This window comes from Myxocyprinus asiaticus, chromosome 5 (genome assembly GCF_019703515.2).
Source record: "Myxocyprinus asiaticus isolate MX2 ecotype Aquarium Trade chromosome 5, UBuf_Myxa_2, whole genome shotgun sequence".
NCBI lineage: Eukaryota > Metazoa > Chordata > Actinopteri > Cypriniformes > Catostomidae > Myxocyprinus > Myxocyprinus asiaticus.
In genome coordinates this window covers 10,299,209-10,311,903 of record NC_059348.1, presented here as the reverse complement: position 1 = coordinate 10,311,903, position 12,695 = coordinate 10,299,209, and the positions used below count along the sequence as shown (strand labels likewise).

Genomic DNA, 12,695 nt, shown 5'->3' with positions numbered 1-12,695 from the left:
AGCCGGCTGATGCACACTCTGGCGTGGGGACGCTCGTCCCTCGAGTGCGTGCGCTTGCTGCAGCTAGATTATAACGTGATGGCTCGAGACTTATTGAATCATAATATATGACACTGTGCATTTCTTATCCTGAAGAAAATTGGCAATATGCAGCTTTATTAATAAGAGAAATTTATTTTTTTGTGAGTTAAAGATGAATTGAAGTGAACAAAAAGGTAAGAGAGGGTTGTATTCACCCCATTATACACTGCAACAAAATAAGTTTTTGATTTGTTTTTGTTTTGGTTTGTTTTCCAATATAAATATCTAAAACTCCTTTAAAACAATGTACATTTACTTTAGCAGCTATACTGCAGAATAAAAAATTATTATCAGAGAATGTTGAATATTTAAAATACAAATATTTAAAAAAAAGATGCATTCACCTGAGAAACAGCATATAAGGTATTTAGACGTGCTTTTAGAGAATAGATCTTGAATATAAGAATATTTTGTCTTTACTGCACTCGCAGAAGTATAACCAAGTGAAAAAATACACTATATACAAAATACACTTATATTTAAGATACATGCTCTTAAAGCAAGTCTAAATATCTTATATGTTGCTTCTCAAGTAAATGTTTTAAGAATTTTTTGACAATTTTAAAAATCTTATTTTAAAAAAATCTTTTTTTAAATTTTAAAAAAAGACAAAAACACTTGATAACAATAGTATTTTTTTTGCAGTGAATTTCTTTTACTGAATTAAACTTAATAAAAAGTATTTTCCCCCTTTAATTCAGTGAATGTTATTTAGAGGTATTTTTAAAATATGATTTTGTCCTTTTTATTGTTCGTAAGCACGTTTAATACAAACTTTTAAGTCGGGCACAAGCTGAATAATCGGTTAATAGCTAATGATTGATCGTTGCAATAATCGAATAATTGTTCTAATAATCGTTAGATTAATCGATTATCAATATATTCATTAGTCAGCAGCCCTAGACTTAAATAAATGAAAATAGATTGCATAGTTCTCAACTTTAAAAGATAATTGGACCAGCGGGGCCCTAAAAGAAAATTGACCCTGGGGCCCTTGCTAGTCATAATCCGCCCCTGACCAGAGGAGATGAAATATACTCATTTGCATAGTCTAAAGTTCACAGAACAGTGTCTTTAAGGTTTTACCTATGCATTATTCACTTTCCAAACCATTTCCATTGACAATGTAATAAATGAGTCCAAACATGATGCTGAATGGTTGAACAATCATTTATTTACATAACAGCTCTATTTGTGTGAACTGCTGTTTCACAGATAGCTATTATCAAGCATATGTCATTCTCTGAATGTTTAAGGAGTAGATGTGCTGCAGTTCTGTTTAATTAAGAATTACATTTGTGTATGTAAAGGATTGTCTTTCTCCTTTCTTTTTCTCAGCCACACGGCCATGCAAGCTGGGTTAACTTGTATCGGCAGGAAGCCGTAAGGAATATTTAATGGTCATTTACATATAGGTAGGGTGACAATACGCCTTTTGAGGGCCCTAAGTAAAAACTTGTGTGGGGGCCCCAGTCATGTTCGTACAACTACTTATAATGTCATTGACAGTGTGTGTGTGTGTGTGTGTGTGTGTGTGTGTGTGTGGGGGGGGGGGGGGGTTCCTGGCGGATCAGGGCCTTAAGCAACTTGCTTATTTTGCCTATAGGGAGGACCTGCACTGACTATATGTCCTTTTTTACCCGGACATGTCCTCTTTTTCGGACCTGAAAAAAAGCGTCCGGCTGGGATTTCAAAATTGCCTAAAATGTCCAGGATTTGGCTTTGTCTTCATATTGATGTGCTCTCTACATTAGGCCTTTCATACATTCAGTGTATTTGATACTGTGCATCAGCTTTCGTCCATCTTTATGTCTCATCTCTCGGATGTTCACTCGCTGCACTGTTTGTAAAGAGATCACCAGAGCGTTCTGCCCCTCTTAGATACAGTGCTGTGAAAAAGAATTTCTTGGTTTTTTTTGTATATCTCATCCTAAATTGTTTCAACAAATAAAACAAAATCTAACATAAAACAAAGGCAATCTGAGTAAACACAAAATACAGTTTTTAAATGATAATATTTTTTAAGCAAACAAAGTTGTCCCATATCAACTGGGCCTGTGTGAAAAGTATTTGTCCCCTTAGTTACTAAATCCTAAAATCTATGAAACTGCACTCATAATGGTGTTCAGCTTGACTAGACACACACAGGCCTGATTACTGTCAGCCCTGTTCAATCAAATCAACACATAAATTGAACTTTTTCAGCAGTATGAAGGTCTCACCCAGTAGCACACTATGCCAAGGTCGAAAGAAATTCCAGAAATGATGAGGAAAAAGGTGATTGAAATACATCAGTCAGGGAAGAGTTACAAAGCTATTTCAAAAGCTCTAGGACTCCAAAGAACCATTATCTACAAATGGAGAAAACTTGGCACAGTAGTGAACCTTCCCAGAAGAGGCCGACCTTCCAAAATTCCTCCAAGAGCACAACAACAACTCATCCAGGAAGTCACAAAAAAGCCAAGGACAACATCCAAGGAACTGCAGGCCTCTCTCGCATCAATAAAGGTGACTGTTCATGACTCTACAATCATTAAGACACTGGTGAAAAATGCCATTCATGGAAGAGTGGCGAGGCAAAAAACACTGCTAACACAGACGAACATAAAGGCTCGTCTGAATTTGGCCAAAACACACCTTGATGATCCTCAAACCTTTTGGGAGAATGTTCTGTGGACTTATGAGTCGAAAGTGGAACTGTTTGGAAGACAGCGGTCCCGGTTACATGTGGCACAAATCAAACAATTCCACAAAAAGAACATCATGCATACGGTCAAGGATGATGGTGGTAGTGTGATGTTGTGGGGATGTTTTGCTGCTTCAGGACCAGGGCGACTTGCAGTAATTGAGGGAAACATGAATACTGCTCTCTACCAGAAAATCTTAAAGGAGAACGTCCGGTCATCAGTCCGTGAGTTGAAGCTCAAGTGCAACTGGATTATGCAGCAAGACAATGATCCAAAGCATAGGAGTAAGTCCACCTCTGTATAGCTCAAAAGAAGCAAAATTAAAGTTTTGGAGTGGCCTAGTCAAAGTCCTGACTTGAACCCGATTGAGATGCAGTGGCAGGACCTTAAACGGGCAGTTCATGCTCGAAAACCCTCTAATGTGGCTGAACTAAAGCAGTTCTTCAAAGAAGAGTGGGCCAAAATTCCACCACAGCGTTGTGAAAGACTGATCTCCAGTTATCGGAAGCATTTGGTTGCTGTTGTTGCTGCTAAAGGTGGCACACTCAGCTATTAAGTTTTAGGGGGCAGTTAGTTTTTCACAAGGGGATACAGGTGTTGGATAAAATTTTTGCTTCAATAATATATATATTTAAAAACTGTTGTTTGTGTTCACTAAGGCTGCCTTTGTTTTATGTCATATCTCGTTTGAAGATCTAAAACAATTTAGTATGAAAAATACACAAAAATAGAAGAAATCAGGTGTTGTCAATTTTTTCATTTTCCCACTCATAAGAGGGTATGTTATAATCATACATTTTAATATCATGAAAACAGTTTTTAACCTACATCACCATTCTTGAAATGTAAAATGAAACTCAATGACAGTAGACATAATGTGCTAGACAAGATGATAAATGCTTACCTTACTAGTGATACAACATGAATAACACAAGATTAAAATTTACAATGTTCAACTTTGTCTGTTATAAAAGTAATTACAAGTCATAACACATATTTTAAAGATTACAATCAGGTTCAGCTTTGTGAGTTTCCTACACTTTGGCATGTTCATACACATGGTTGTGCATTTGTTCAGTGTAAAATGATCATAACACAATTCTTACGCTTGTGTCGAAGTTCACAGCTTAAATTGATATATCCTACTTGTAGATGCATTATAAAAATTAAAATAAAAGTTCAGTCTGTGGACTTGGGAAGTGGGAATAAGGGTTCTTTCACTGAAAGAGTTTCTTTGTTCAGACATCTCATGGTTTCCGTGGCAACCATGGGGGGAGTTTCTTCAGCAAATGGCCTTATCAGTCAAGTGATGAGTTGGGGGTTTATCTGATTAACAACAAAGACTGAGGAGTTTTGTTGTGCTTCCCCCAATCGATCTTTGTTTTCAAGGCAGTCAACATTAGCCAGATGTGCGCTTTTATTTCATTTATGCATGTTGTCCCAGACGTGTTGTCTGCATCTTCTTGGCAGATTTAGTTTATGACCTCAAGGAATTTCCAGTGTGGATTAGAGGGCCTCTCTGTGTAATTTTAATAATTTGTCTTCTACTTCCAAGCACTACATAGCTTTGATTCATGTAATTCTTAAAAATGTGAATGTTACTAGATTAAATTATGTAGGGTGAATATGAACCAATCAAGTATGTTCAACAACAACACAAATATATTTTTTGATGCTTGTTCAAATTATATACTTAAAATGAGCTAATACAACACAATTCTTGATCATTTTGTTACAACTTAATTTCATTGTATTCAATCTACTAAATTTTATTAATGGAGTTTTATTTTATCCATTTGTATTGGTACATTAATACATTTTTGTTGACAACTGAAATCGGGGGGGGGGGATTCGTAGTTCCCAGCATGCTTTGCATGGGACTTGATCGGGAGAGTAAAAATGTTAAAATTAAGTATTATTTTCTGAGTTGTTGAGCAAGATGAGAAAAGGCGGAGATGTTCTGGTATTTTGGGATTCTGTTACACTGGGTAACCACTGTGATGAAGAATGGAGCTTTTGCTTACTCAATTAATTTTACTCAGCTACTTAAGATTTAGCATGCTAACACATGCTATTAACAAAAAAAAAAATAATAATTTAAATAAATAAATAAATAATTAAAACTGATGAAATGAAGACAGGTTACCCTGTCCAGTTTGTAATTACATTTCTATTAAAAAATATTTATTTTATATTACTCATTTTATTATTCTGTGTATCAGTGTCTATGCTGTGTGTACTGGAAGCTTCTGTAATGGAAGACACATTCCTTGAGTCAGTGAGCAAACTTGGCAATAAAGCACTTTCTGTATCTGATTCCGATTCTGATGGCACATAAAAATGCTTCTCTCTAGCGTGTATTTTAACGTGCTTCTTAAGTTTCCCTTGGTATTTGAAACTCTCTCCACAGTAACAGCATGTGAAGCGCTTCTCTCCAGTGTGAATTCCCATGTGGTTAGCAAGGCTTGTTTTGTACTGGAAAGTCCTTCCACACTGAGGGCATATGAAAGAGTTCTCTCTAGAGTGAATTCGCTCGTGGCAACTGAGCCCTCTTTGGTGTTCGAAACTCCTTCCACACTGGTCGCATGTGTAAGTCGTCAATCTAGCGTGCATTTCCATGTGCCTACGGAGTGACACTTCGCATTTAAAAATCATTTCGCACTGACAGCATGGGAAAGGCTTCTCTGGAGTGCGAGTTCTCATGTGACGATCCAGACTTTCTTTACTTGAGAAACTCTTTCCACACTGGTCGCATGTGTAAGTCGTCAATCTAGCGTGAATTTCCATGTGCCTACGGAGTGACACTTCGCATTCGAAACTCATTTCACACTGACAACATGGGAAAGGCTTCTCTACAGTGTGAATTTTCATGTGACGATCCAGACTTGGTTTACATGATAAACTCTTTCCACACTGATTGCATGTGAAAGACTTCACTCTAACATGAATTTCCATGTGCCTACGGAGTGACACTTCACATTCGAAACTCATTTTACACTGACAACATGGGAAAGGCTTTTCTGCAGTGCGAATTTTCAAGTGACGATCCAGACTTTGTTTACTTGATAAACTCTTTCCACACTGGTGGCATGTGAAAGACTCATTTCTAATATGAACTTCTAAGTGAGAATCACGCTGTTTTTTTAATTCAAAACTCTTTCCACAATGATAGCAAACAAAACGCTTCACTCCAGAGTGAGTTCTCATGTGGCGTTCAAGACCTCCTATACCTTTGCATCTCTTTCCACACTGATGGCATGTGAAAGACTTATTTCTAATATGAACTGCTGTTTGATAATGAAGAATGTTTTTATGTTTGAAACTCTTTCCACACTGATAGCATATGGAACGCTTCTCTCCAGTGTGAATTATAATGTATCTTTCAAGACCTCCTTTATCTTTGAAATGGTTTCCACACTGATAGCAAGTGAAAGAGTCTACTCCAGTGTGAATTTTCATGTGACAATTCAAGTTTCTTTTATGTGTGAAACTCTTTCCACATTGAGGACAAGTGAAAGGTTTTTTGGATTTTGTTTCTTCAGTCTTTGAGCAACTTAAAGTTTGTTCTCCAGTAATGACATCATCAGTTATCTGATACTGATGTTTTTCCTCCTCTTCATTCAGTTCTTGACTTTCCTCTTTCAGCTTCATCAGGTCTAGAGTAAAAATATTAAATTGTTAAAAATAAATTCAAGAACTATTAAAGAATAGTTTACTTATGATAAAATCACAAAATGTTCATTTACTCACCTTTACGCCACCTCAAACTTGCATGCAATGTTGGGGAAGCTACTTTGAAACTGTAGTTTGACAAGCTACAAGCTACTCATAATTTAAAGTAGTTAAGCTACAGTCAAGCTGCCCTTTTGAAAAAGTAGTTGGCTACACAAGTTACAAACAAAAAGTAGCTAGCTACATTGAAGCTACTTAATGAAGCAATTTTTTTCAATGTTACTATCAAATCAATAATAATAATAACACCACAATTAATCATCATCGTTATAATTAAAACAGAAATAGACATTTGATATAGTGTGCAATATAGCAGGCTAGTTAATCAAATCAAAATGATGACTAGAATTAATCACCTGTACGTGTCCTTAAATTTGTGCTTGAAGTCTTTGATGCAGAAAATGTTGTAATCTTTGGTTTGCATATTACATACAAAAGTGTAACCTTTACTGTTCGATTCTTTAAAAGACATGAACTTGGATAAATAAGGGCATGAGTAATTGGTTTCTCCATCTTCCAACTCTGCCGCCATCTCTTACTTTCATCATGGAAAATAAGGATGTGTGTGTCGAATTTTAAATATCGATACTTCCGATCAAGACTTTTCTTTAAAGATATTTGCATAATAATACATGCCATAATAAATAATTTATTTTACCAGCAATTTTATTTAACATGAAAATAATAGTTACTTAAATGCTAAGAAATGGACAAAATGTGTTATCAAACAGTTCTGCATGATAGGAATTATTTCTTTCGCTGCTCCCAATAACACACAGATAATGAAATAATCATAACAGAAAATAAATCCCTCAAAATGCAATAAGTTATTTAATTATTTTATTTAAAAAAGTAAAGGTTACTATGCTTTTGAGTTGTCTGAAACAACAAAGTGTCTTTATTTCATAGAATAGAATGGTGGTCTTTTATAATTTTCAGATTTACCCGCCACTGTGCGTCTTATAAAATTAAACAAACTGTGGATGGTCGCTTTACATAACCATCAGTCTCTTCTGATCCAATTGAGCCGTAATAAGCTGCCTGGTTTTACAGTAGATGGCGGTAATGCATTATTTTAGTTTGTGATCTGCCATTACAAAAGAAGATGATGAAAGACACTGCCTGATTCTGAGCAGCAGCCTGAATACACTTCAAGTTCGTCAAACATTTTTCCGGTAGAAGTTTGGCTTCTACACAATAAAGAAGGCTATTAGGCTATGTTCAGACTGCAGGCAAATCAGATTTTTCAGGCAGACTGTCCACACTATTAATTGCAAGTGATCAAATCAGATTTGCACGTTCAGACATAACCAACCTATCTGCATGGGTTGCTTTGGTAATGATGTAAGCGTATCCACGTGACGATGCTTCCAAAACAGATGAGGGAAAAATTGAGGTGCATCATCTCGCTCTCCAAATAAGCACCTTGTCCAGTCGCATTGCAGAACTCCTCCATCGCACAAGAAAAACTCAGCGACAGAGGAGACTGGTAAATATTGTGATGATCCGTGCTGCAGTCACCGATTTTTGACGTCATCGTTGTGTTGCCAAAAGTCCATTTGAAATCAGATTTGAGCAGCAAGAGTGTCCGGACTGAGACGCATCTGAAAAAATCAGATTTCAATCGCATTTGAAACCACCTCCCGATGTGGTTTGAATCAGATTCTGAAAAATCATATTTCATGTGGTTTTTTTGCTGTCCAGACTATCAAAACTCATCTGTATACAATCTGGATATAAAAAAAATAAAAATTGGATTTTTAGTGGCAGTCTGAACAAGGCTTAGTTATAATCCGACCAAAACATGATGTAGCATTTGGATGCACTACACCGCTACTTTCTTGGAAAAAGTAGTTTTCTACTGGAAAAGCTTCTCTGTTTTAAAAGCAGCTGAGCCACTGAAAAATGTAGTTAAGTTAGTAGTGTCGCTACTTGTAGTTAGCTTCTCCCCAACACTGCTCACATGACTTTCTTTCTTCAGTGAAACACAAATGAATTGATTCGAGTGGTTTAATCCATGTGTTGTATGTACAGCGCACCCTGTGCATGTGTCAAGCAAGAGGAAGTGTAACTGAACTTCAAATCACACCCGTGCCAAAAAGACTGCAGATGTCAAAATTTATAGTGAAAAAGGAGTTACATTTTGGTCTGTTTCTCACCCAAAACTGACCGTATTGCTTGAGAATACATTGATTAAACCACTCTAGTCATATGGATTACTTTTATGCTGCGTTCATGTTCTTTTAAAAGCCTGGAAGATTTGGACCCTATTGACATACATTGTATGGCTATAAGCACACATCAGTGAAAGTATCTTCATTTGTTTTCCACTGAAGAAAGAAAGTAATCCGAGTTTCAGATGGCTAAAGGGTGGGTAAAATATGAGAGAATGATCATTTTGGGGTGAACTATTCCTTTTTTTCCCCCCTATATGAATATATATATATATATATATGCTGAATATTAACTTTGTATAAATACTGCTTGAGTGATATAAACATTATGAACGTGATATAAAAATTTGTATGCCTGGGGCCTTATGTATAAAACTTGGCGTAGATTTAACCCTAAAAGTCCTAAAAACAATAATATAGCATTAGTAATATACATAATATGAAAATATAATATTATTTGTCTTTAATCAAAATCAAATCACTTTTATTGTCACACAACCATATACACAAATGCAATAGTGTGTGAAATTCTTGGGTGCAGTTCCGAGCAACATAGCAGTCGTGACATTGATGAGACATATACCAATTTACAATAAACATCAGATTTACAACACAATTTACATATCTAATATACACATAATTACACAACACAGTAATAATATCAATGTACAGTATACAATACACACAATATAGAATACACATACAATAAAAATAGTATATAAAGTATATATAAATTATACAGTAGGTTGTATTGTACTGTATTGACATTCAGGCTGTCGGTTGATAGTCAGTTGCCAGTGTGTTGTTAAGAGAGAATATAATTTATGACAGTCCGTGTGAGATAATAAGATTAATAAAGTGCAGTGCTGATGTATATTGATCGTGAGAGATCAAGAGTTCAAAAGTCTGATTGCTTGGGGGAAGAAGCTGTCATGGAGTCGGCTGGTGTGGGTCCTGATGCTGCGATACCGCCTGCCTGATGGTAGCAGTGAGAGCAGCCCATGGCTCGGGTGGCTGGAGTCTCTGATGATCCTCCGAGCTTTTTTCACACACCGCCTGGTATATATGACCTGGAGGGAGGGAAGCTCACCTCCGATGATGTGTCTGGCAGTTCGCACCACCCTTTGCAGGGCTTTGCGGTTGTGGGCGGTGCTATTGCCGTACCAGGCGGAGATGCAGCCAGCCAGGATGCTCTCTACAGTGCTGGTGTAGAACCGTGTGAGGATGTGCTGGTTCATTCCAAACTTCCTCAGCCATCTCAGAAAGAAGAGGCACTGATGAGCTTTCTTCACAACGGCCTCAGTGTTCCATGTGAGTTCCTCATTGATGTGGACACCCAGGAACTTGAAGCTGCTGACTCTCTCCACCAGTGCTCCATTGATGGTGATGGGGCTTGTGTTCTCTGTCTTTTCTCCTGAAGTCCACCACAAGCTCCTTGGTCTTACTGACGTTGAGGGAGAGGTTGTGCTCCTGACACCAGCGTGTCAGAGTGTGCACCTCCTCTCTGTAGGCTGTTTCATCATTGTCAGTGATCAGACCTACCACCGTCGAATCATCAGCAAACTTAATGATGGCATTGGAGCTATGTGTTGCCACACAGTCATGTGTGTACAGGGAATACAAGAGTGGGCTGAGAACACAGCCCTACAGGGCTCCAGTGTTGAGAGTCAGTGATGAGGAGATGTTGCTGCCCATTCTAACCACCTGGCGTCTGCTTGACAGGAAGTCCAGGATCCAGCTGCACAGCGAGCTGTTTAAGCCCAGAGCCCGGAGTTTCACATAAAGCTTGGAGGGCACTATGGTGTTGAATGCTGAGCTGTAGTCTAAAAACAGCATTTTCACATATGTGTTCCTTTTTTCCAGGTGGGAGTGAGCAGTGTGTATTGTAGATGCAATGGCATCATCAGTGGAGCAGTTGTTGCGGTAAGCAAAATGTTATGGGTCCAGTGAGGCAGGCAGCACAGAGCAGATGTAATCTTTGATTAGTCTCTCAAAGCATTTGCTGATGATGAGGATCAGAGCAACAGGACGCCAGTCATTTAAGCAAGTGATTTTGGATTGCTTTGGTACAGGCACAATAGTGGACATTTTGAAGCATGTGGGGACTACAGACAAGGAGAGGGAAAGGTTGAAAATGTCCGTAAAAACACCAGCCAGTTGGTTCGCGCACGCTCTGATGACACAGCCTAGAATGCCGTCTGGACCCGCGGCTTTACGGATATTCACCCGTTGGAAGGATCGGGTTACATCCGCTACAGAGACGGAGAGTCAACTAACCTCTGTAGCTTCGGCCGCGAGAGCGGTGTTATTTCCCATGAAACGAGCATAAAAAGTATTTAGCTCATCCGGGAGAGAGGCAGCGGTGTTCAAGGCGGAGTTTTTATTCCCTTTGTAGTCTGTGATGATATTAATTCCCTGCCACATGCTTCTAGAGTCGGTGTTGAACTGTCCTTCAATCTTGTCCCTGTACTGGCATTTTGCTGCTCTAATAGTTTTGCGGAGGGCATAACTGGCTTGTTTATGCTCCTCCACGTTCCCAGAATTAAAAGCGGAGGTCCGCGCATTAAGTGCCGCATGAACATCACTATTAATCCATGGTTTCTGGTTGGGGTAGATCTGTATTGTTTTGGAACAACGTCCTCTATGCACTTTCTGAAACACGTTACGCTATCAGCGTAAACCTCGATGTTGTCATCAGAGGCGGACCGGAACATCTCCCAGTCCGCGTGATCAAAACTTGTCTTGTAGCGTAGAATCTGATTGGTCTGACCAGCACTGGATCATTCTGAGGGTGGGTACTTTCTGTTTCAGTTTCTGCCTGTAAGCGGGCAGAAGGAGAACAGAAGAGTGGTCTGATTTGCCAAATGGTGGGCGGGGGAGGGATTTGTAGCCATCCCGGAAGGGAGAGTAGCAATGGTCCAAAACCCCGTCCCCTCGTGTGTTGAAACTGATATGTTGGTGGTATTTTCCTGCGACTGATTTGAGATTGGCTTTGTTGAAGTCCCCGGACACAATGAATGAAGCTTAACCCTTTCCAGCCGGAGCATTCAAATTTGGGAACAATTATTCCCATGGTTCCTGTCTCAATATCTTCGCCTTCCAATCACCGATTTTATTTCTGAAAACTGCCAGATACTCATGACAATATAAGCTAAAAGCACATATGATTGGTTAAGGGGTTACTGGGCGTGAATAATAAATGTATCGTCGTCATCATCGTCATCCTCCATTTGCCTGAGCGGAGCCAGAGAGAATATCCCGGGCGATTACCTCCAGTGTTGGACTTACTGCTTCAAATTGAAAACTGAGGCGATCTTTCGAGGTAAGACAAATTATTTAACGTGTTAAAACATTTTAGTTAAGAAGCATTTATTTGTAGGAGTAACGCTAGTTATTTCTGGAAAAAATTACATGACCGTCGGCGTTCATCGGACAGGCAGCTAGCCTCTATTTTTAAGCAAATTTCTGTGAAACTTGCTAAATAAACATTAGCTAGCAATACTATGTACATTTTTAGCTAAATATCAATAACTCTTTTGGCCAATTTTGTTGCTTGTGGAAGATAGTCAAACCTTTTTAGTTACGAAGTATTTATTTGCGCTAGCTGTTTTTTTTTTTTCTGGAAAAAAACGTGACCGTCATTGGCGAGCCTCTTCTTTTTATATAAATGTTTTTTTGGCAGTTTCTGTGAAACTTGCTAAATAACCATTAGCTAGCAATACTGTGTACATTTTTAACTAAATATCAATAACTTTTTTTTGCCAATTTTGTTGCTTGTGAAAAATCCGCCTGAAGTAATGTGAGGCAGAGAGCAGACGCTGTTCAGACCTTTTTTTGTTGTTTTTTTTTTTTTTAATTTTTTTACGCTGTTCAGACCTGCCTGGAATCTGGCCTGCTAGTTAGATAAGTTATCTAGCTTGTTGATTTTCCCATGTAATGCTTTTGAGGGTATGAGCACACAGGAGGAAGATCTGCTGGACCAGGAACTACTGCAGGAAGACCCGGACCACGAGGAGATGGA

The 12,695-nt window shown here is 38.3% G+C and overlaps 2 protein-coding genes across 3 annotated transcripts in view; both read right to left on the bottom strand.

Annotated features, from left to right (window-relative positions):
* The window catches only part of LOC127440788 (gastrula zinc finger protein XlCGF8.2DB-like), a 79,147-nt gene that overhangs the window by 59,296 nt on the left and 7,156 nt on the right, over nucleotides 1–12,695 (bottom strand). The window lies entirely within an intron of this gene.
* LOC127440765 (gastrula zinc finger protein XlCGF8.2DB-like) overlaps nucleotides 4,944–12,695 on the bottom strand; it is a 47,259-nt gene continuing 39,507 nt past the window's right edge. Inside the window, exon 3 of the mRNA XM_051697617.1 lies at nucleotides 4,944–6,424. Within this exon, the coding sequence (XP_051553577.1) occupies nucleotides 4,953–6,424 (1,472 nt within the window). The 3' untranslated portion in view covers nucleotides 4,944–4,952. The remainder of the gene's footprint in view (nucleotides 6,425–12,695) is intronic.